A 26255-nucleotide genomic window follows, 5' to 3' on the forward strand; every position below is an offset into this window, starting at 1 on the left:
TCTTCACTACTATCACCATTGACAACTGTCATTACTGTCACTCTTGGCTACTATCACTATCGACAACTGTCATTACTGTCACTCTTGGTAACTCACTCTTGGCTACTATGACTATTGACAACTGTCATTACTGTCACTATTGGCTACAGTCATTACTGTCACTCTTGGTAACTGTCACTCTTGGCTAGTATGACTATTGGCTACAGTCTACTGTATTATTTTTAGCTTCTTTATTGTTAAAAAATGTTCAGCTCACATTTGTCCCCTGCTCACGCAGCATCGAGATGATACGACAAAAAGAGACTGTCCTTTCAGGTCTGTTAACCTTAATGTATGAATATATGGTCAAAAAAAAGAAAGAGCCAATGAACAAAGTCAGAGTGAATGTAGACCTAAAGAGTCGGGCAATGTTCAACCAAATGGAATCTACTGGTGGCCGGGGGAATAAGAGAGCCGGAGACATACCTTCAGGTTAGAAACATACAGCATTTATTGGCCACCAGGGGGCAATCTGGAGGATCGAGTGGCAGAAAACCAGGGGGTGACAACTGATGCTCTTTGACCTGAAATCCCTTCTATATGGACCCACTAATTACCTTGTAATAATAACGTGCTTCTGATGTTATAAAGAATATAGCAGCACACTTTTCTACTAAACCACTTCATCAGTGACCTGAAATCCCTTCTATATGGACCCACTAATTACCTTGATAATAACGTGCTTCTGATGTTATAAAGAATATAGCAGCACACTTTTCTACTAAACCACTTCATCAGGCATACTTATTGGGTTGGTACCCTGAAATAAAGGAAGAATATTGAGAAGTTAGAGTAAACTCAATTATGCAGCAATCATTATAATTTTTTTTACATTTTATTATATTATAATATTATATATAATTCATTGACCAAAGTTTATAAAGGATGACATGGTCTTAAATACTTACCTCGTCACTTCCAAAGTTAATAGTAGTAGTAATAAGTAGTAATGGTGTTGTTTTGATCTGTAATTTAAACACACCACACACATTATAACAGTCCTATACAACAACGGTAGTAAAAAGTGATCCCAAATGGGTCATAGCCATGGGGATAACACACCCCCTCGTTCCTACAACTCTCAGGCTAAAACACTATCTTTCTTAAACCCCTTCTCTGAAGAACCGTTTGTCAGTTCTGGGCTACTGTAGCAACATGGTGGCTCTGTGAAGGAGGAGCTCCCTTTAGATATAAGGTAACAAAAACACAACCATCCTTACTTTCATGGGATTAAGCACTTATTAAAACATACTTATTATATTCCCCTAGATGCCACTAAATTCTACACACTGCACCTTTAACCATTTCATGGGGACCCAGCCAATGTGCTCTGTCCCTTTAACATGTAGTTCTTAGTGGGGACCCAACCAACGTGCTCTGCCCCTTTAACATCTAGTCCTTAGTGTTCATGCTAAGTACATCTGATTTATAAAGACCTTAATCACAGTTACAGTTTAAAGGCATTAAGTAATAATTCAAGTTAGTGTATGATAGGCTATGACACACTAACCCCTTAGTATTAGTATGAGTATAGTATTAGTTATTATCAAGTATTCGTATTAGGATAAGAACTAACCCATTAGGTTATGATACACTAACCCCTTAGTATTAGTATTAGTTATTAGCAAGTATTCATATTAGGATAAGAACTAACCCCTTCGGTTATGATATACTTGAAAACTGGTGGCTTTTTTTTTAAACCTGTTTTAGACTATGGAGATGTTTTTTACAGACATACCACCAAGGCTCTTCTGCAGTCCTTAAACTCTGCATATCACACTGCTCTAAGATTTATAACTCATGCAAATCACTCCACTCATCACTGCACACTAAATGAAATGGTTGATTGGCCCTCACTTCATAAGACACAAGCATTGGCTAATACCTGTGTTCAAGGCTGTAGTTGGCCAGCTTCCTTTGTACATAATTAGTCTTTTAACATTCAATAGACAGGAGTATAATCTGCATTCAAGTAGGTATATTCAATTACATGTTCCATTGATAAAGGCAGAGTTTGGAAAGACTGCTTTTACTTATAGTGCACCAGTTGCTTGGAATGAGATTCAGAAATCACTCAAACTTACTGCTTTCATTTCACTTACTGAGTTTAAGTCATATCTCAACCAAACATTTCAAATTGTCTGCTCCTGTTTTTAATTGTTTTTCATTTCTGAATTTGTTTAATGTCTCTATTGATTACCTTTGTCGGTCCTATGTTAATTGTGTGCTGCTACCTTGGCCAGGGCTCACTTGTAAAAGAGATATCTATATCAATGTGATTTCTCCCTGGTTAAATAAAGGTTAAATTAAAACAATTAAAACAATAAACTAACCCCTTAGCATTAGTATAGTATTATTAGCAAGTATTAGGATAAGAACTAAACCCTTAAGTTATGATACACTAACCCCTTGGTATTAGTATTAGTATAGTATTAGTTATTAGTATAGTATTAGTACTAACCCCTTAGGCTATGATACACCAACCCCTTAGTATTAGTATTCATACTAACCCCTTAGTATCACACTACTCACTATTGCTGCTCCCCAGCTGTAACATCAGAGGCTATGATACAGTATCCTCGTAGTATTAGTATTAGTTTTAGTATCGTATTAGTATTAGTATTAGTATGAGCACTACTCACTGTCCGTGCTGCTCTCCAGCTGTAACATCAGAGGCACAAAGCCCTCCAGCGGAACGTCATCGAGCATGCCGGAATACGTGAACACGACAGCCATGAGGGTTTGGGTGTCCACAGACAATCCTGGTGGAACACGAGGGAAAGAGAGAACAAATGTTGGCCTAAAGTTTCTGTTCATTTTTTTTTAATCAACTTAATTAGTTTGTGTACATAGTAGTGAACCTCTAGTGGACACTGCATTCATGGCCTCGGTGATGGACATCGCCCCAGAGCCATCCGTGTCCAAGCTCTGGAAGAGTTCCTGTTACAGGAGAATCATCACGGGGGATTCATTAGGAGCTTGAATGCAGAGTGGATCAAAATCCAAAGAGACTCATTGGGAGATGGAGTGTACATGATTGATATCAGAGTCGCTACCTTGTACTCGACTAACTTCTTCCATAGTTTCTTGAAGGCGGGATAGTCGATCTTGTTTTGGAAGCCCCGTGGCTGAACACAAAAACAAATGCCCCAAGTTGGCCTCAATCACACCCTCATTTATTCTACCATTAAAATGACAGCAAAGGAGAAAGGAGGAATGTGAGGAGCAGAATGGTTTCATTTGGTCTACTTTACGTTAGAAAGGCCCAGAATGGATCTGCAAGCGGTCAGGTCAAAACCGTTCTTTCCTTTAGAAGCAACAAACATAAACAACACGTTCAATAAGAATAATGGGAAGTATGTGGACATGTTGACATAAGTGACAGAAGTGCTGATCGGCTCACCGTTGAGGAGGGAGTCGTTGAGGAGACGCTTAAGCTGTTCGGCGTTGAGTTCCCTGTTCTAAAGAGAGAGAAAGATAATGTATTTAGAAACAATTCAGACTGATGGAGTTATCGACAGAGAACGGACATGGATGAAGGTTTCTGTATATGGACAGATCTAAATAGTTGCATGGGTATCATTTATAGACTTTACGATTTTAAGATAACGATTAATCTCAAACTTAAAGTTTTATCAAGTTTTCCTTATAGTTCTAGAGAAATTAGACAGATAGAACTCACCCCTTCAGAGTAGCGTCTGAACAGACCCTTGTCATCAGTTGCCTTGGGAATGAAATAAATTAAACCAATTAAAGACTATATAATCTCAGCTGACAAAGAAATTGAAAAACTGAACCCACCCATTAAAAACAGGGTGACGAAAAAGTAACCTAAGAATTTCAAATTTAATTTCATGTTACGCTGAAACAAAATTAAAACTACTGAGGGCTTCCTCTGTGGGCAACTAATCTGTTTACCTGGCAGGTAGATAATTGGCATTATAAATTATGTGCTCCACTTATTTTCTAGGGTTTAGATTTCCCCCCCATTTCTTGTTCTTACCGTGGGGGTCACTCCCTCTTCTGGTTCCTCATCACTGTGTTCATGGTCATCATGTTCATGTTCATCTTCACTGGAACGAACAGAGGAGAGTTTTTTTTTTATAAAGAACCACATGTTTCACTAGTGGTTTCAATATTGGGTTGGGGCTGAACCAAATCCATAAAGGTGAATTATTTGTGATAATGTGATAATGTTGTTATCACAAATGTAATTCACCTTGGTATGGCATCTGGCATCTGGTCACCAGATGCCCTCCTGACTTGAGTGAACTCAATAGTACAGACTGAACTTACACGATATCAGAAGAAACTAGGGATTGAGAAGAGAATTCATTCTTCTTCTGGTCTAGCGATTCTTTGTATCGTCAGGTTGAGAAAGGAAAACATGAGCCAAAAAGCTCCCTGTTATCTGAGTGGAAGCACATGAATAGTACTGCACTACAGAGGGAGCTATAGAGGATTGGCCTGTTGTAAATCTGCTTCAAATATGTTCTTTTCTGTTCGGCCAAGGTCCTTCAAATAACAACAGTGGAACCAGTAGAAGTTGAACTCCAACCCTAAACCCGTTCTTTAACACACAAAGATCAGATCACACCAAGAATCACTCTGGCCCTCTCTCTCTCTGGGTATTCATATTAGCGCCACCACCCGGCCTCCTTGTGGGGGAGCCCAGTAGAGTCACCTAGGAGGAGTGTGGCAGCCACCTAGGTGCCGTGTAGCCATGGACAGTGATACACTTGTTTTCGTTTGGTGTTTGGGGGTATGTGGAGTGTGTGTGGATGATGGCTGGTTTAAGCAGCCTCACCTAGCCCAGTCTGATTGGACTTTGGGGCTGGGAGAGGCTGCACACCTGTTGCATATTGATCAGTGAGCAACAGGTTAAACCAGCCATCACCACACACACTCTGTATCTCCTGCATGGCAACATGCAAGCCATGTATCATTAGATGCAAACCGTACAAGAAACCCCACCACCCTGCGTCCTTGTCTGGAGGAGTCAATGTTACAATATACTACTGTAGGAGAGTCTTAAGTGGACTTACTGAGCTTTCACGCCTGCCTTGGTGTAGACTGTGAGGAGGAACTCGTCGCTGATGTTAACATACATAGTGTAGGGGACGACCACATATTCTCCTGGCTCGACATTGATGAGCTCCATCACTTCCCTGTTCGGGCTGAATGGGCTTTGCTTCACCAAGTTCCGCCTTAGGTAGTTAGTGTCTAGTTGCCCTGCATTGGCCTGGAAGACACCGCACAAGGAATACAAATGTTGGATTTGTTTTCATTCACACACACATATATATACTGTATATATATATATATATATATATATATACTGTATATATATATATATATATATATATATGTGTGTTTGTGTATTTATAAATATTGAACATTCAAAATGAACATGCTTACCTGGTCTGTGACCTGTAGGATTGGAACAGAAAGGATATAGGTTCCCCGTTAATAAAGTAATGGGAGGTTACATTCCTAATGAGAGTCATAAAGCGCTGTAACATGAGTGATCATCATGGTGGTGTAGACAGCAGCTCACTTTGAAGATGCTGTAGGCGATGTACTCCTGGCTGGCCTGTTTGCGGTTTCCCCAGGGCTTCCTCATCAGAGACAGCAGCAGGTTGTTCTTCCCCTTGTTGCCCCCCTCCGGTGCTTTCACCTTGATGCGGAACTGGGGGTTGTTGCCGAAGGTGGCTGCGGTCGGAGGCCAGTGAAGCCGTTAGCAACACTGTAAACGTGTTCTTAACTTTAACTAGAAAGTTGGTGTCCTTATAACAGCTCAGTTGTGTGGAAGCAAAGGGGCGTAAACATCAGCGCTGGGTTCAACCCTCCCAGGACCTCACTAGTACTGTCATCCCCATTGGTTTCCCACCTTCATATGAATTCATGATTGTGTCTGTACTGTTTACAATAAAGTTGATGCACCCCTGTCTTGTAGGATGATGATCATAATAATAACAATGTAGTACGTCTTTACATTTCCTTTTCCTTTTTGTTTCAACACTTTTTACAAATATTTTAACTTCATAAAGCGAGAGCGTTGTGAGTTGAAAATCCAAGCTTACATTCCCCGATGCTGCCTCCAGATGTGCTCCCAGCGATCCAGCTGCCATTGTAGCTCATGTACTTCCACTGGCAGCTGAGATCCCCATCGATGAAGTTGGGGTTCTCACAGCTGATGGACATGTAGCTAAAATTGTGACAGAAGTCCTCCAACTCCATCCTGGAAAAATAAGTCAATAAAATAGAGGACTGATTACATATGGAAGCAAAAGTAGAAGCAAATGGCAGTTGTTATTCAAGATTTTAACGATGATCATTATTCCATACCAGAACTCTCCATCTTCCCTTTTCACACATTTTGCCTTGTCTTCAGAGCTCACTTGATTCCACAAATCTGAGCTGCACAATGGAAGGAAGTGTATCCATAAAATAGGTGTCTGCAAAGCTTAAATGTCGAGTGTAGAATTAAAAGAGTGTAGAATTAAGTAGACAAATAGCGCTGAGGTGGCAGAAGACATCCAACTAAGTAGCCCCCACCCCTCCCTTTCTAATGACTACAGTCTATTGACTAAATATTAATATATAGGAGCTTCATACTTGTCGCCCCATTGTCCCTTCCACTCCTGGCGGCCCCAGGGATTCAGCAGTCTAACCAGCCTGACCGTGACAGCCCTGTGGATGACCTAAACAGAAACCAAGAGCACAATTGACCTGCTTTAAAAGGCTTTTGACCCACGCAGCTAGTCCACAAAAAGCAAATCTCAGGGAGCTACCTCAGTGACTCCCGTGACTGAGTAGGCATGCCAGTCCACCAAGCCGGTCCGGGACACCGTGTTCGATGCCTGTCCCTGTGACCCAAAGAACCTGATTAGAAATGATATACAGGAGGCAGACAAGTGTAACTTCTATCAGAGGGTGAGGTCGTACCCCGGCTGCAGGGGTCCCACAGCCGATCATGGACTTGCAGTCCGTGGCTCTGGTCAGACAGCCCCACAGCTCCTCGTCGTGGCCTTGGCTGTGTTCATTCTTCAGCTCGTAGTTCTTGTACACGCCCCCGCAGAAATCCTTGAAAGCCTCAGCTGGGTTTCCTGCGTGCATGTCTGCATATGAACCACAAAGTCTGACGCACGCGCGCGCGCGCACACACACACACACACACACACACACACACACACACACACACACACAGTAAGGTGTAGTATTGTAAGTATTAAGGTGTAGTATTGTCCAGAGAGCCAATAGTTTACTCAACGAATATAAAGTGAAACACTTCAAATTGTAGGTTATTACAGACACACAGCAAAAAGCAATACGGTAACCAACTTTGACAAATGCTTGACATCTTAATGATTTGTTTTCATACTTAGCATAGGCCTTTTCCAGGAGAGGGACCCAGTATTCATGTCCAGTTTTGCTGTTCACAGAAAGTAGCCGATTTTGGTATGTTGGGAGAAAGTCATCAATGACGATGTCCACCCACCGGCCAAACCTCCAGAACTGGCCAGAGAAGAATCAAAACAATAATCATATCATTTACATCTATTGATGTCTATTATAGCATAAACCATTTCATTCATCATAACCATTGAATTAAAGGGCCATTGCACCCTTTACCCTAAGACCGGCCTGCGGTGGGCTGGCCAAGCCTCTTTATTTATATACTATGTGCGACGGCATTTCTTTTGCCAAATGGGAAAAGGAACGAGCAAATAGAGCTCAATTGAATTCTTCATGTTCACTTTTCATTTGAGATTTACATTTTACCTTCAGAGATTTATTTTTTTGCTTTTACATTTTTATTGTGGCTCGATGGTCCTGACTGAGGCCTTCAAAGATGTTGACATTTGGACATTCTTACCCTGAAATGAAAGATCCCAGCATACTCCTTAAATGACTGGCTACAAGGTACAACTTGCACTAGCAGCCCTTTATGCAACGTCAGTGAGCCAATAGCTGCCAGAAACCAGCAATTACCTGGAAAACAAAAAATGGCAGATTTGATCCCCTACCCAAAATAGCAGTGGTTCATGTTGAAAGTAATTAACATACAAGCCTGTTTGAATCACAATGAGTATTTGCTTACCAATCCAGCCTTGACCAAAGTCTTTTCTTGAAGCCCCATCCATTAAAAACATCACCTCCCCTTTGAAGCCCATGACTTTTGCAATGTCCTGTAGAAGGACACAGAGAGAAGTTATGAAGAGTCAATTCTTAACCATAATAAAGAAAAGTAGAAAGACGATTTGCAGCTGGAAACTCAAACCGATACATGATCTACAATCAGTCATTGAACTTGACTTCAAGGAGAAGCTGAGAACAACCACAGCATGCATCATTATTGGAGCAACTGCTAAATGTGCTGCATAACAATGTGACTAAAAACCACCATGCACAGCACTGGTACATCTATATAACTTCAAATTAAAATGTAAGCATATAAGAAGGATTTAATTTAAAAAAACAATTGAGTCATGAGGTTTTCAGACTAGAATATAATAGCCGTCTTATTGTTAGTTACCATTGGCCGCATCCATTTGACTTGCTGCCGCTGCCACTGCTGCATGCCGGGGACCTCTCCCAGAGAGTTGCTATCGGGAGGGAAGGTGGAGTCCACAAACAGAGATCCTCTCCTCAGGCTCGTCTGCTTCAGCTTCTCATAGTTCTGTCGGTTGTACAGGTCCGGGTTGGAGGAAGTCCCCACGCTACCCTCGGTGTAGCGCAGGTTGATGATTCCGGTGCATTCCTCAGGCATGTTGACGGCTACAGTAGAGAGAGGCCACACACACATTAATTATTATTAGTAATGAGATAGGCGAGACCGTTCTCTTAAATGGACTACTTCTACTACTTCTTCAGAGGAGGCCTTCAAATGAGTTACCTGTAACTTACCTATGCAAGCTCTTGAAGACCAGAGAGTTGGAAGTGGTCTTTGTGCACCGAACAACCGTCATTTATACTTTGGTCATGTGAGATAGGTGTGCCTGTCATACCATATCTATGGGCTGGCTCAGCCCCCAAAGCCCCATGGTATGAGGGCTGACAGGTTCCTGTCCATCATTTTATTGCTTGAACTATATGCAAATCACTAATGGCAGTGTTTACGCTCATTCCTTTCAGTCGAGCTGTCTGAACATGTCAGCCTATTAGGCTGACCTTTGTAGGCTGAACCTCCCTAGGGGGATATAGGATATATGCATACATACATTTCATTCCATCTTCCAAACAAGACCCTAAATGCATATCAACAACTGAACATTTGACACATGCAACTGTAAAACTCGAGGGAAAGCCCATAATTATAGCCATGTTATCATCACAGCTTTCCTTCTGGCTGTTATAAACTCACTTTATGTGAAAGTAAAACTGACTTGGTCAGTTTCAGCAGAAACACCATTGGTGGGAACCTTATAATTTAAATAAGCATCAGCAACAGAATGCATCTGAACTGCTTCCTCAGTATGCATCAGAGTAGAACTTCCACCACTAGCTAATTAGAGACAGTTTTCTGGAATGTAAAATGTACATTCATCATATGGATATTTCTTTGGATATCAAATTGAGATTGTCTCTTTGTTCTGCACCTTTCTACATATTTACTGTGCTGTACTATACCGTACCAAGCCATGAACTGCACACTAGACACACATGTTCACTAGACTTGGGTCAATCTGCCTGGTTTGGTATCTAGTTTGATTTCTGGAATAGTATTCTTATTTTATATGATCACTGTTTTGTAAGAATAACTCACCTTTAAAGATCCAGGCACATAATGTGACATAGTTCATGTCTTAACCAGAGAATTCATTTATAAAAAAAATTATACTCAATATTTTATGTTTTATTTTCAAAAGCAATGAGATGCAAAAGGTTTTGAATTGAGAGGCACAATTTAAACTTCATGTAGGACTTTGCCTTGAACCCTGAGAGGTATTACTGTCTGGGTGAGCTCATAGCGGCCTCGTCTCCACAGTCCTTCGACCAGGACTTTCTGTGCAGGCACATGCATGAACAAGAACAGCAGTAGAAAGTAGACACAACTTGGATTACATGTTAAGCACAAAAATGGATCTGTTGGAACAAGGAAAAAAAAACCTGAACATGTTTTATCCTTACCCTCCAACGTTATTTGGGAAAAAGCTTTTTTTTTTCCTCCTAGTTTAAGTGAAAAATACACCACACAATCTGGGAAATGCAATCTTTGGTTTAAAGTAAAAAACATCAGCAATACAAATGCGAAAGAATCAGTGTCAGATCTCCAAGCTAAAGGACAGAATATGTTGTTTGTACAGGTCATCCTAAGCGACCCATATTAACGTTTAGCCCCCTATCGCCCCATATTGACTGTTCAAAGAAACAACGTTGTGTCAAAGTTCTGTCTGTCAAAGGAAGTTTATGTCCACTTTTCCTGTTTGACGACATTTATTCTTTTTTTGGACGGGAATTAGACCTCATACATTTGCATGCCTATACAGGTCTTTGTTTTTGTTATGGACACACAGTAAGCATCCGTGACAAGAAGCATCATGCCCCCAGGTATTTCTCAGAATATGCCTTTAATTAAGACCTCATATTTCATTTTTACGCACAAGGGACTGATTAGGCAGCATTATCAACAAGTAACAGGTAAATTAAATAGTATAATAATATATATATATATATATATATATATATATATATATTTTTTTTTTTTTTTTGTCATGGCTTTGCAATGCATGTGCAGCCTTGTGACGTTTAATAGTAAATTATGTTGCTTCTGTAAATTAAATAACAGTATAATAATAGTGTAATAACAGATGTATAGTAACAAAGTAGAACTACTTCACTACTATACTTAAGTAGCCTACTAAAATGCTGTATCTGTAGCCTACTTTACTGGAGTATTCTTTTTTCTTTTATTGAAAAAGAGACATTGTTCACATTAATTTGTTAGAACTATATTAATACAAAAATAGAATACAACAAAAAAAGATTGTAGCGACTAGTATCCAAAATGAAGCAGTCGCTGAGAGGCTGAGTGTAGGGTGTAAGCTGATTGTCCGACGCACTGTACTAAACAAAATATCCACTGAGATCAGAGAATCCGTTTACCGGTTTTTATTGTAGAAGTTTGACAACTTATCATAACGTGCTCAAAGTATGAAGAAAATCGATCACAGCGATCTAAGCAAAAACAGCGGTCAACAAAAAATACGGCCTCCCAGTAACTCACCCTCTCTTTCTTAATTACTTCCGCCCGCACCAGCGCACCTGTGATTATATTAACTAGATGTTACCGCCCATGATCGTTACCCAATTACTGTGATATCAAAATAAACAACAAAAGTTATGAAATATAACAACCAGAATAACCCAAATATAAACCACGAAATTATCTATTTCCATTAATAAATACCTTCATGGCTCCTACAAAGATATAAACATCAAACATCTAAAATACACACATAACTGAGGTGTGAAGTGACTTGGTATTAATTATCTCAAATTAGTTACGGCAATTGTGTACTTTTGAATAGTTTTCAGTTAATTCAACCCACTTCACAATTCCAGTACTCATCAAAACCCTTAAAGGTGCTACATATGATATTCTGAACATTAATATAACAGCAAACAAACTACAAATGCTGTTTTCTGGCCTTTGCTAGGGCAAATGCTTGCCCTAGCTCAAGGGTGCCCACACTTTCGGCCTTCTAGCTACTTTCAAAATGACCTGGGGCCGTATTCACAAAGCTTTTTATCTTACCGCTAGGAGTGCTCCTAACTCACGCTAAAACATTTTACGTAGGAGTTTTTTCTTAAAAGTTATTCACAAAGCCGCTGAGACCTACTCATACTAAGGATAAATCACTAAGAGTGAACTAAGAGTACCGCCCCCTAACGCCCCCTTACGTCGATTCTCATGCACGAGTTTTGAAGCGGTCAGTACGGTGATTGGCTGTTGAGTGCCGGCGGTCTCCGTGAAACTCATTCGCAACTTCCCACAAACGAGCCCACTAAATCAACGAAAAATTAGGAAATAGCCTAGGCTACAAATGAAGTCCTAACAAACAGTTATGGACAGTGCAGTTAGCAGAATACACGCACGATGACAAGTTTGTGCAGACCACGATAATGACGTTGTATGCACGTTAAAAAGAGAGCCAAAGCAAACAATAAAAATACGTAAATTGCATTATATCAAGGAAGTAATTAAAAGCACCCTGCAAACTATTATCCAATGAGCATATGTCCAGCACTTAAAGTTTGGGCGTAGCCAGAGATTGTAATTAAGGTGCGCCTGTGAGAGTTTGGGTTGCCTCAGGCCCGGTTCTACGGGGGTGCATAAGCATGCATTGCACCCCAATTGAATTGTGTGCACCCTCTATTGAAAAAAGGGTAACACTTTACAATAAGGTACACAGAAACGTAGGTAGTTACTGAGGAACGAATGAGTAACGAATGAGTAACGAATGAGGAACGAATGAGTAACGAATGATGAACGACGAAGTGACAGTTACTCAGTAACTACTGAGGAGTTACTGGTAAACAGACCAGGGGACTACTGAGGAACGAATGAGTAACGAATGAGGAACGAATGAGTAATGAATGATGAACGACGAAGTGACAGTTACTCAGTAACTACTGAGGAGTTACTGGTAAACAGACCAGGGGACTACTGTATTCGTTACTGAGTAACGAATGATGAACAACCAGGGGCCCTAAAGTGACAGTTACTCAGTAACTACTGAGGAGTTACTGGTAAACAGACCAGGGGACTACTGTATTCGTTACTGAGTAACGAATGATGAACAACCAGGGGCCCTAAAGTGACAGTTACTCAGTAACTACTGAGGAGTTACTGGTAAACAGACTAGGGGATACTGTATTAATGAATCATTCTGTGAAATAGCAAACTGACCAATTGATTATGAAAGCAACTGAATTTTCCTGGGATTTCACAATTAGTTAATAAATTAACAAGGCACAGACGGGATGATTGTCATATTTTAATAAAGATATTCACAATACATACATTCATATTCACATTTAAGGTTTATTATGTGGCATTAGTAATGTTGAAGGCTTAAAAGCAATTGTCCACCACTGCAGGGCACGCTTTAAACCTGCCGCCCTTGGTTTCAAGCGCTGTCGAGGGCTGGCTTGGGTCCCACACTGGATCGACTGGTAGAGCTGGATCTGACTGATGAGTTGTTACTCTTTCACGATCCATTCGTTCACCAGTAGTTAAGCTTTATGAATCATTCGTTTACCAGTAGTGAAGCTTTTTGTGTACCTTCATGTTAAGTAATGCATCATACTGAGTTGTTACTCTTTCGCGAACCATTCGTTCACCAGTAGTTAAGCTTTATGAATCATTCGTTTACCAGTAGTGAAGCTTTTTGTGTACCTTCATGTAAAGTAATGCATCATACTGAGTTGTTACTCTTTCGCGAACCATTCGTTCACCAGTAGTTAAGCTTTATGAATCATTCGTTTACCAGTAGTGAAGCTTTTTGTGTACCTTCATGTAAAGTAATGCATCATACTGAGTTGTTACTCTTTCGCGAACCATTCGTTCACCAGTAGTTAAGCTTTTTGAACCATTCGTTTACCAGTAGTGAAGCACTTTCGGGTTAGTTATAAAACCCCAAACCACTGTTGATGACAATGAGGGATCTACAGCCACTTTAGTTAAAAATGTATACAACATAGGGAAATATATATACATATACTGCGCTCATGACACATAACATATAACATAATAACAGGATAATATAGAAAATATTAACAATTGAAAACACAAACAGAAACAAAAAAAGGCATTTTAAAATGTAACAAAAAAAGGCACTCTAAAAACAAAACAAAAACCAGCTCTCTTCATCTGACACGGCTGTAGCGATCCATCGCCTCTTCTGGGGTGAGGACTGAAACAAAGAAAATGATAAACATGTATTAACAGTAGTATTTTGTCAGGATGATGGTAGTGCAGTTGGTTAGGGGTTTACTAGTATTAATACTATTCTTGTATTAGGGTTATATAGTGGCAAGTTAGTTCTAAATTACATTCTAGAGTAATGAATGTACAGAGGTATAATAATAATAATTATTAAATTGTAATTTCCAGTAGTATCAAGAGTACTGTGAGTGTACTGTCTATTCAAGTAGTATTATCTGTACTCTTTAACAGTAGGTTATTATAAATCAAATGAGCACAACTAGAGAGTAAAGTGGGAGCACTGTATAGTTTAGACAAGTGGTAGAATAAGTGGATTATATTGTTTAGTGTTATTTGAAAGCCATGTTCCTGCTGTAGCTTCATCCATTATGCTGCTTTGAACAGTCATGTTCAGACGTGGCTTTGATATTATAAGCAGACTTGGGACCAGCTGACCACCTAGCTCGTTAAAGAAATGGGTAAGAATTGATCAATTAATCCAGCACCATGACCATAACCATAACCATAACCAAAAACTTTTTTATTTTCTACTTAGTAGACTAACTTAAAGTGGCTTAACTGACCTCAATCTAATTCATGTCATTGCTGTTCTAAGTTCCTTCCCATTCCCAAAGCACTTTCCGGTTACGATATCATGTAAAGGTAGATACTTGGTTACTGCAATGTTCAAGTACAAATGGAGTAAATATTACTAGCATCCTCTTGTCTTGGATCCCCTCTAGACACTAGCCTTCAACCAGTTAAGGTGAGCACCCTTATTTTAACATCATAAAACCAGGAAGTAGAAAAGAGGTTTAAAAATAACACTATTATAGTGTTTTCATAGTGACGTTCATCAGTTATTAATCATTATACTGTGTACAACTACATTTCACAGTCACATGAATCTGAGTATATCTGTTAAGTATGCTTAACATTTAAAATAAAAAATTAATTACCTGCTTCCTCTGCTGCAGTTTGGCTACTGCGCTGTTCGGATTGTTCCCGCTGACTCGATGGCGCTGTAACATTTTGGAGCACAGAAAGAATGGTTGGTGTAAGGGGCTCAAAACCTTATGAAGGATATTGATGAATGCATACAGAGTGACGTTTTTGTTCATTTGAAAATTGTATGGATACCTTAAAAACATATATATACAGTTAGTTAAGAAATAAGGGTTTTATTCACTTTGGGCAATGACATTATCCATTGTCTTTAATGTTATAATATGTAATAATAATATGTATGATCATATGTCATTTTGATTTAAGACAAATCATCATCAACTCATTTGTCATGGTTCCACATGCAGTCCATTGTGTAGAAGACATGTTTGAGAGATTCAGTTGTTAACATTACATACTGTAACTATGGACTAAAATGAAAAGAAAAAAAACAGGGAGAAAGGTATTACCGTAATAGCACTATAACAGTGTAATGTAGCAGTCTTCGGGTTTTTTAGTAGTTAAAAACAACTCCAAAAACTATTCAAAGACGTGGTAACTGGCGCTAACATAATAACTTTACAAGTCCAATTTCAAAGCTTGGACCACATTTTCATCGCATATCGCCTAATTTAACATTAGATAAGTGGTTGAACCGTCGGTCTTTTGACCTAGTTAAGAGTTAAACTTTTGTGTTTGACAGATAATTAAAATTTGCTTGCAACGTCGGCTATCTAGCCAGCTAGCAATCCATTGGTTAGTGACAAGGTTAGCTAGCAAGGCCAAAAAATACGTGATAGAACAGATGTACGATGTCAAATTAGCTCATTTTAGGAAGCTAAGCAATGTGACCGAATCATTACACTCTCAATTAATAATGAAATAACTTTAAAGCATGTACTTACATTCTAACATGGCTGTCTCTACATGTGGAAGCTCTTCCGTGGGCTCAGGCCCGGTTCTACGGGGGTGCATAAGCATGCATTGCACCCCCAAAAAAATTGTTTGCACCCTCAATTGAAAAAAGGAGGGAGTGAATTATTATAATTTTTTTATAAATATGATAAAAAAAAATAAAACACTTGCTCACAAAACGAATTGTTCCATTAAATACCGTTGTTTGCTGCATTTATTTTGCTCACTAAACCGATAAGAACGTTATTATTATTATGACAGGTGCGCGTGAACTGCGCCCCGTCCGGCGGCGCGCACGTCAGTGACATTAAACTTCTTCGGCAGCAACAATTAGGCATTTACAATGGATATCCGAAAATAAAAAAGAACACCGCAAAAGAATCCAATACATCAGACAGTATAACCGTTGTGAACACTAGCACTAGCAACGCTAGCTCAATCCTGCCCGACTCGCTGCCTTTGCCGGCGCAGCTCTCACTCCCGGACAAGCAGCCTTTGCCGGCGCCACTGTGTTGTTCATAAGAACCCATATTTGCCAATTGTGTTTTGATTGTATTTATTTACAATCTTGTGAACTTTAAGAAAGGCACTATGTATTACTGATTACTTTTTGTGAAAATAACATTCCTAATTGGGTTTTATCTGTCAGCATTAAAAGTTTTGGGCAGCAGAATAAGCACTTATTGACATTAAGTGGTTCACATAAAGGTGCATCTCATAATATTAGAATATCAGGGAAAAGCTATTTTTTTGTAATTTAATTCAAAAGGTTCCATATAATCTAGATGTATTAGACATGAAGTGATATATTTCAAGCATTATCTTGTGAATGATAATGTAAAATTATTTTGTGACATTTAGTGGTTCACTTATATAAATACATGTGAGCATGTTTTATGTTTATGTTGTTAAATTATTTGGTCTCACAAGGCTACAGTGCTGCTTGAAAGTATGTGAACCTCTTGAGCCTTTTCAAATTTGATTTAATTTAACCATTATTAATTCATTCTCATATCCAAAGCTTGGATATCAATAAGCTAACGTTGCAGCTGAAATGTTCTCCACATCACAAGACATGATGTGATACCATCTTTTAAGCACAGTAAATGTTTTTGTCCCAACATGTAGTGCTTGTCTATCTACTGGTAGAAAGGCCTAGTGTAAAAAGCGAAGTCTGAACTGAAGCTGGGTAGCTGGTTTTACTATAGTACTGGTGCACCCCCTATAATCTCAGATGCACCCCAAGGCATTCTGTTCTGGAACCGGGCCTGCGTGGGCTGCCTTTTTCTCTTACTCTTTCGCTGAGTCTCCATTGTCAAGTCCTTCTGCACGACCTCCTTGCCCGTCGACGGAAGAGAGTGGGCGTGTCCGACGCATGGGGTAAAACGATCTGCGTATAACGTGCCCCTACCCACTGTACACGTCCGTCGACGACAAGGGACGCTCCCGAATTGCATTGTGGGTCCGCATGTGCAAGACAGGAAGACGGTTTGATGCGAAGTTATCATGACCCTGCACGCTGAAGTACTCAGTCTTATTGAGGGAAGACAGACTTTTAAAAAGAAATTAAAATTGATAAAAATGGCTCCAAAAGAAGAAGTTACTTAAAGCCAAAATAAAATGCAAACTCTGCAAAAAGAGCATGAAAATGAAGGAAAACGCAAACGTTGACGGACTGCAGTGGTAAGTATTCTTTTTTGGTACGGTTTTTATCGATGACTTCCTTTGTTTACTGATATGTCATGTTATAAATTCAAGTTCAGTAACATTAATATTTATCATGAAGAAATGTGTTGTCTTCTGTAGGCAGTGCCGACGTAATAAACATAGAGGGAAAACGACGAGGAAGTCAGTGAGGTGCGGGTCACTTTTTGAGAGGAGCAAATTGTCCCTATTCAGCTGGATGAAATACATTTATAGGTAAGGTATGCAGTAGGGCTGTACGGTATGGACTACAATTTATATCACGGTATGATTTGAGGCATATACGGTAATGCCGTATTATATCACGGTATGTTCATTTTATCTTCTAATTTCTATATAAATGTTTCTGAAGGGGTATCATCATCACTACCATCATCCTGACAAAATACTACTGTTAATACATGTTTATCATTTTCTTTGTTTCAGTCCTCACCCCAGAAGAGGCGATGGATCGCTACAGCCGTGTCAGATGAAGAGAGCTGGTTTTTGTTTTGTTTTTAGAGTGCCTTTTTTTGTTACATTTTAAAATGCCTTTTTTTGTTTCTGTTTGTGTTTTCAATTGTTAATATTTTCTATATTATCCTGTTATTATGTTATATGTTATGTGTCATGAGCGCAGTATATGTATATATATTTCCCTATGTTGTATACATTTTTAACTAAAGTGGCTGTAGATCCCTCATTGTCATCAGTGGTTTGGGGTTTTATAACTAACCCGAAAGTGCTTCACTACTGGTAAACGAATGGTTCAAAAAGCTTAACTACTGGTGAACGAATGGTTCGCGAAAGAGTAACAACTCAGTATGATGCATTACTTTACATGAAGGTACACAAAAAGCTTCACTACTGGTAAACGAATGATTCATAAAGCTTAACTACTGGTGAACGAATGGTTCGCGAAAGAGTAACAACTCAGTATGATGCATTACTTTACATGAAGGTACACAAAAAGCTTCACTACTGGTAAACGAATGATTCATAAAGCTTAACTACTGGTGAACGAATGGTTCGCGAAAGAGTAACAACTCAGTATGATGCATTACTTTACATGAAGGTACACAAAAAGCGTCACTACTGGTAAACGAATGATTCATAAAGCTTAACTACTGGTGAACGAATGGTTCGCGAAAGAGTAACAACTCAGTATGATGCATTACTTTACATGAAGGTACACAAAAAGCTTCACTAATGGTAAACGAATGATTCATAAAGCTTAACTACTGGTGAACGAATGGATCGTGAAAGAGTAACAACTCATCAGTCAGATCCAGCTCTACCAGTCGATCCAGTGTGGGACCCAAGCCAGCCCTCGACAGCGCTTGAAACCAAGGGCGGCAGGTTTAAAGCGTGCCCTGCAGTGGTGGACAATTGCTTTTAAGCCTTCAACATTACTAATGCCACATAATAAACCTTAAATGTGAATATGAATGTATGTATTGTGAATATCTTTATTAAAATATGACAATCATCCCGTCTGTGCCTTGTTAATTTATTAACTAATTGTGAAATCCCAGGAAAATTCAGTTGCTTTCATAATCAATTGGTCAGTTTGCTATTTCACAGAATGATTCATTAATACAGTATCCCCTAGTCTGTTTACCAGTAACTCCTCAGTAGTTACTGAGTAACTGTCACTTTAGGGCCCTGGTTGTTCATCATTCGTTACTCAGTAACGAATACAGTAGTCCCCTGGTCTGTTTACCAGTAACTCCTCAGTAGTTACTGAGTAACTGTCACTTTAGGGCCCCTGGTTGTTCATCATTCGTTACTCAGTAACGAATACAGTAGTCCCCTGGTCTGTTTACCAATAACTCCTCAGTAGTTACTGAGTAACTGTCACTTCGTCGTTCATCATTCGTTACTCATTCGTTCCTCATTCGTTACTCATTCGTTCCTCAGTAGTCCCCTGGTCTGTTTACCAGTAACTCCTCAGTAGTTACTGAGTAATTGTCACTTCGTCGTTCATCATTCGTTACTCATTCGTTCCTCATTCGTTACTCATTCGTTACTCATTCGTTACTCATTCGTTACTCATTCGTTCCTCAGTAACTACCTACGTTTCTGTGTACCTTATTGTAAAGTGTTACCGAAAAAAGAATAATGGATATCCGAAAATGGCTAAATAAGAACACTGCAGAATCAACGTCACACATCAACCAGAGCAGGAAGGATGGAGACAATTTGGATCACGGAACAGTTGACGTTACTGCGGCTTCTGTCAATTTCAACGTTAGGATCGCCGTTGTGGAGGCTAGCGAGGCTATCGCTAGCAACACTAATTCACTCTAGTTCATTTTAGTAATTCATTAAAGCATTATGTTCATAGCACAGAAACAGAAGATTAACCCATATTTGCCAGTTGTGTCGTGATTGTATTTATTTACAATCTTGTGAAAGGCACCATTTATTACTGATTACTTTTTGTGAAAGTAACATTACTAATTGGGTTTTATCTGTCAGCATTAAAAGTTTGGGTAGCAGGAGTTGGAAAACTAAACCTAATTATAGCTGCTGCGCAGCAATGGGTCGGGTCCGGGCTAATTTTGGCAAATTCTGAGCAACAAACAGGAGAATAGGAAGACAGGACAGTTGACCTTATAATGTTCAATTTGCACCAGTTGAGGATTGCACCCACAACCTCTGGAACCAAAGACCATTGTCTATCGCACTGAGCTAATTGGCTAATTGGCAAGTGGCATTTCAACAGTGGCTTCACAAATTGAGTAAGCCATTCACTGTCGTGCAGTCAAAATTTCAGAAATTCAGTCATCTAAACAAAAATCTGATAATACATAAATTGCATCTTGACAGCATGGAAATGTTGGTGATTTGTTTTTAATGATAAGTGTTTTGCTTCATAAGAGAAAATATGATGTTTAAAAATTCCACTCTCACATTGGCTGCAGTTGTTCCCATGAGAGCAGAATTCAAAATGTTCTCAAAAATTCAGTTTTTGAGATAAAATTCTGATATTTGCCAAACTTCATCAACCATGACTCCAGAATATTCTCAATTTTTTCCAGGAAGATTGAAAATGTATTTATCAAGAATTTGATGGTATACGTTTACAGTACTGTTTACAGTCATACGTTTTCATGCACTGTAGGATCAATTTTTGCTTAATCAAAAATCTGAGAAACAAGTTTTGTTGAGGACGGTCTGGAGATGCTTTGTACCAAGTTTGGTGACAATTGAGCAAAAATTGTGGGAGGAGATACATTTTAAAAGTTTTACAGTTATTGAAAAAAACAGAGTGATGGACTTCATAATTTGTAATGAGTTTAAGTGGACTAAAGTTTCAGCAGTATTGAGGCTACATTGTGGTGAAGTTTCAACACTGTAGCATCTACCGTTGGTTTGGTAGGAATTTTTTAAGTTTTTAAATTTAAACGCTTATTGTGCCCCCCCTAGGAGGGGGGGGCACATGTCCTTGGAGTTGAGTGAATCTGGCATGGGACTGGACCTTTGTGCAAAGTTTGGTGAGTTTTCACCCATGGGAAGTATGACTTCCTTGGAAGAAGAAAGAAGAAGAAGATTATAGCTGCTGCGCAGCAATGGGTCGGGTCCGGGCTAATTTTGGCAAATTCTGAGCAACAAACAGGAGAATAGGAAGACAGGACAGTTGACCTTATAATGTTCAATTTGCACCAGTTGAGGATTGAACCCACAACCTCTGGAACCAAAGACCATTGTCTATCGCACTGAGCTAATTGGCAAGTGGCATTTCAACAGTGGCTTCACAAATTGAGTAAGCCATTCACTGTCGTGCAGGCAGATTTGAAACCACAGTAAAAAGAAAAATCAGTTTTTGAGGTAAAATTCTGATATGTATTTGTCAAACATCTACTATGAGTCTAAGATGTTAGGAGCCTTCGCACATGGTCCAGTCCAAGCTATTTGGATTTTTAAATTTAGAGGCTTGCTGTGATGCCACCATCAGTACAACTGTCATGTGTTTCATGTTGAGGACATCTGACATTTTGATCTGTCATCATCATCATCATCATCACCACCCTTGCTGGGTCTCGAACTCACAATTCAGAACATTTTGTTGTTTTGTTTCGGAGTGCCAGCCCATAATGATTTTTTGAAAAAGGGGTGCCATTCCGAACCTGAAAAAAAGTCAGCCTTTGAAGGGATTACGGTAGTGGGACCTCTGTGAATTAACATAAAATACATTTGTTGTGGTAGTATAGTGGTTAGCGTGTCTGCCTCTGGCGCAGGGGAGCAGGGTTTGATCCCCGGAGGGGACGACTTCTTTCATTTAGTTTTTTAGCCTCTACCTGCCTCTTTTTACTAAACTTAACCAACTCCTTTCTACATTGCCTAAACCCAAGCAAAGCGGAAATTCGGAATGACGGACCTTCAGAAATCTTCGGATTGGCGGACTGTCGGAATGGCAGCCCTTCGGAATGGGGATCGCTCCCCATACAAGAATGGGACATGAGTTATTCAGTTATGGAGCAAATCAATCATTTTAATTAATTTAATTAATTTATTAATTATTAATCATTAATAACAAATCCCCAACATCTCCATGCTGTCTAGATGCAATATGTGTATTTTCAGATTTGTCTTGATAACTGCTTTTTTTTTTTTAAACAGTGGTTTCAAATCTGCCTGCATGACAGTGAATGGCTTACTCAATTTGTGAAGTTACTGTTGAGTTGCCACTTGGCAATTAGCTAACAGAGTAATGTATTCTTAAAAAGAGGAATCTGGTTCTTGTAGCAAATGGACACCACTACACAATAATTACAATTACAACTTGTCATTTTGAATTTTGCATTATAGTCTTTATTTCCAAAGTAATGAATCAAACAAACAAAAAAACAAACGAAGTGTACTTCAAATGCACTCAGACGATCAGATCAGCTAATTTGTCAGCTGAACTGAATCTTTCATCACTGCATATGGGATTCAAGATTCAGGGTCCACCACAAATCTAGCTAAATCTGGCTAGATAGTAGAGTGGGAGTGAGTGTGGGATAATCCAATCCACACCAGTTTAGTTTTCTTTTCAGTTTGGTTTTAGCATGATTTGGCAGTTTGGCACCATTTGTAATGGTTTGGTTTGGTTTTGTTCAGCATGGATTGGCTTGTTTTCAACAGGTTTCAACATGATGTAGCATGGATTTGGCACCATGTAGCATGGTTTGGAAAGTCAAGTGTTAGCCTAGTAGGATAGTGAGAAAAAGTCAGCAGGTTTTGACACCATTTAGCATGGTTTGGAAAGTCAGGGGTTAGTCTGATAGGATTTTAAGAGAAAGTCAGGGGTTAGCCTGGTAGAAGGGTAACTTCAGAAGAAGTACTGAAAACTGCATCCAGTCAATGAGGTACCTGTTGGCGATAGCATGAAAAACAGTTCAATTAAGGTCTATGTGTAAGAAAAGTTCAGATCTATACACTTAGAAAAATGTAATTGAAATTGCATTGTGAAAACTGTAATATGTTGGCAGTACGGCCAAATGAACATTTTGCACAGCTTTTATATAAATATGATCAATGAGTGCCATCCTCAGTGGTAACATTCTTAACATGTTGTCTGTAACCATATTTGCTCATCATATTCAGAATTGATGATGAAGTTAGAATATTATCATTGAAGTCTCCCATTATGATTTTACCACCTTCTTCCTTCTCCAAATCATTGATAAGACATGTTAAGTTCCTCTTGAACATTCTTATTGGGTATGTGCTTGGTCTGTATAAAAGAAGAACATTCAATTCATTATCAGGGAACTTGATATATAAACATTCAATGTTGCAAACTGGATAACTGGCCTGTGCCAATTGCTGGAAGGCTCTATTATGACCTTAACACCTACCTCACAGCGTTGCTTATTAGGTGGCTATTTGTGAAAAGGTTGCATGAATCCAGACAGCCTTTAAAAGTAGTGTCATGTGACTTGACGAGACACAGCTGCTGTCTGGTTACCCTGGTGATTACGGCAATGGTCAAAATTTCAGAAATTCAGTCATCTAAACAAAAATCTGATAATACATAAATTGCATCTTGACAGCATGGAAATGTTGGTGATTTGTTTTTAATGAGTGTTTTGCTTCATAAGAGAAAATATGATGTTTAAAAATTCCACTCTCACATTGGCTGCAGTTGTTCCCATGAGAGCAGAATTCAAAATGTTCTAAAAAATTCAGTTTTTGAGATAAAATTCTGATATTTGCCAAACTTCATCAACCATGACTCCAGAATATTCTCAATTTTTTTCAGGAAGATTGAAAATGTATTTATCAAGAATTTTATGGTATACGTTTACAGTACTGTTTACAGTCATACGTTTTCATGCACTGTAGGATCAATTTTTGCTTAATCAAAAATCCGAGAAACAAGTTTTGTTGAGGACGGTCTGGAGATGCTCTGTACCAAGTTTGGTGACAATTGAGCAAAAATTGTGGGAGGAGATACATTTTAAAATTTTTACAGTTATTGAAAAAAACAGAGTGATGGACTTCATAATTTGTAATGAGTTTAAGTGGACACAAGTTTCAGCAGTATTGAGGCTACATTGTGGTGAAGTTTCAACACTGTAGCATCTACCGTTGGTTTGGTAGGAATTTTTTAAGTTTTTAAATTTAAACGCTTATTGTGCCCCCCCTAGGAGGGGGGGGGGCACATGTCCTTGGAGTTGAGTGAATCTGGCATGGGACTGGACCTTTGTGCAAAGTTTGGTGAGTTTTCACCCATGGGAAGTATGACTTCCTTGGAAGAAGAAAGAAGAAGAAGAAGAAGAAAGAATTCCTAGGAATACAATAGGTTCCCGGCAGCTTAGCTGCCCGGACCCTAATAAACATAAGTCTGAATGAAAATGAACATCACAATGAAAACTTAACAATTATCAATTATAAAGTGCTCAAAAACATGTGGGGGAGAGCCGGGTCTATTGAAACACGGGACGAATGAATGAAACACAGCAGCGATTTTCTCGAAAACCACGCAAGTCTGACACGTCAAATTTCGTCACTACGTTCAGCACGCAAGACTGACCAACCCCCGGAAATCTCACGTAATGACGCCATTCCGTTCGATTTTTATCCCGCGAACCTGTTTTTGAGAGCGGTAAGTAAAATCTTTCGTCCGGTATTTTTTTTTGTAATAAACAGTTGTGTGTTTTGTTTCATGCCATAATAATATGACTATACAACAGGTGAATTAGTACTTAAACATGTCCTAAAGTGTGCAATGTCAGAGTTTTGAAGTTTAGAGTCAAAAAAGGTTTAAGTGTCAGTAGTCGCTGTCGGGACGATTGAAACACTTGTTTCAAACGTCCCGCATGTCACCATGCGTAAATGCGCGCACATTGCGTGATCAATACCTGTATAAATCACCAAATGAATTAATGTTTTGCAATGAATAACTGCTTTGAATTAGTAACATATATTTTTAATGAACAAACGTGTTTATCACATGCATCAACAGATTATCACCATAAGAGAATGCCCAGAATCAGAAAAAGGACCACCTCCCGTGGGCTGGTTCCTGCAGCAATGTCAGTTTGGGGAGCTCAGTGAGGCAGGCAGCATTGGCCAACAACGTCAGTCATGTCACCCTGTCACGCTTCCTCAAGCGGAGGGCAGAGGAGGGCAAAGAAGCGGCTAGGTCCCCGGGCTACAACCCGCATAATAGGGTGTTTGACACAGAGCAGGAGGGAAAGGTCAGGGACTACCTGAAGCGGGCAGCAGCCATTTATTTTGGGCTGACCCCTAAGGAGGTCAGTGTTGGGAAAAGGCTAACAGGGCTACACAGGCACACATGTATGCTATGCATATACTTTTAAAAATGAATAAATATGAATAAATAACAAACACACACAAAATAATTTAAGTTAAATGTTTTTTCTTTTTATGACCCCTTCAGGTCAGAAAATTTGCGTTCGAGCTGGCAGTTCGATCCAGCTGTCCATTCCCTGTATCCTGGTCAAGGAAGAGCATGGCGGGGAAGGACTGGTTTACCTCCTTCCTGGAGCGCAGTGGCAGCCTCTCCCTCCGGCGTCCAGAGGCCACTAGCCATGATTGATTGGCGTAAGTTCCCAAATTGTCCATGAGTGCTGGACTTAAGCTCAATATCAGCTTATACTGTCAAAATCTCAGCCACTGCAGACATGTTCAGGTGAAACAAGGTGCAATTTTTTTTTGCACATAAAGTAGCGATTGCCTCGACTAAAGCAAAGTCTTGAACCTTTTGTCAAAGTCTGGCAGATCATTCGTCAAATAAGTGACAAGAAAAAAAGTTTTTTTCCGAAGCAGTTGCCTGCCTTGCCTGTTCACAAGCTGCGCCTCTGGTTAGCCCCATTGATTGTTCACCTTTTACTACCACACTTTCCCCTTCCACTCAAGCGATTGTATACAGCAATCTGGACAGCCATCTTTAGTGATAACCTATTGAGGTTTAGCCTCCTTGGAGTCAATGAATGACTTCTGCACAACTGTCAATGGGCATTCTTCCTCATGAATGTGACACCTTCTGACCCAGACAAATAACCATTGAAAGGCTCAGGAAACCTTTCCAGGCCTTTTGAGGCAATTAGCTGACACCTAAAATAAAATTTTGTCTAAAATATTGTACTTTTACAAGGTCCAGGATATGCAATTTTACACTGCAAGTTAGTCAAAGTTTAATACAAATATTAAAACAGTTGAAATATTTCAGTTGGATGGAATGTATCTAGAAAATGGGTTTCATTTTCAAATTGGATTTATC

The 26255-nt window shown here is 39.3% G+C and overlaps 1 protein-coding gene across 1 annotated transcript; it reads right to left on the reverse strand.

Moving 5' to 3' along the window:
- Window positions 1–590: 590 nt before the first annotated feature.
- On the reverse strand, window positions 591–8812 carry LOC311353917 (calpain-11-like; the record flags this gene model as incomplete). Its single annotated transcript, XM_084473712.1, has 21 exons — window positions 591–799; window positions 948–1004; window positions 2682–2801; window positions 2901–2979; window positions 3096–3167; window positions 3294–3346; window positions 3443–3500; window positions 3722–3763; window positions 4043–4112; window positions 5085–5281; window positions 5458–5469; window positions 5597–5751; window positions 6123–6280; window positions 6388–6459; window positions 6658–6743; window positions 6834–6908; window positions 6988–7180; window positions 7424–7557; window positions 7919–8034; window positions 8144–8231; window positions 8579–8812. The coding sequence occupies 20 exons, from the start codon at window positions 8810–8812 to the stop codon at window positions 964–966; spliced, it is 2055 nt and encodes a 684-aa protein (XP_084329838.1). The 3' UTR covers window positions 591–799; window positions 948–963.
- Window positions 8813–26255: the final 17443 nt, after the last annotated feature.

Source organism: Micromesistius poutassou, assembly GCF_964030765.1.
Source record: "Micromesistius poutassou genome assembly, chromosome: 10".
In the NCBI taxonomy this organism is placed as follows: domain Eukaryota; kingdom Metazoa; phylum Chordata; class Actinopteri; order Gadiformes; family Gadidae; genus Micromesistius; species Micromesistius poutassou.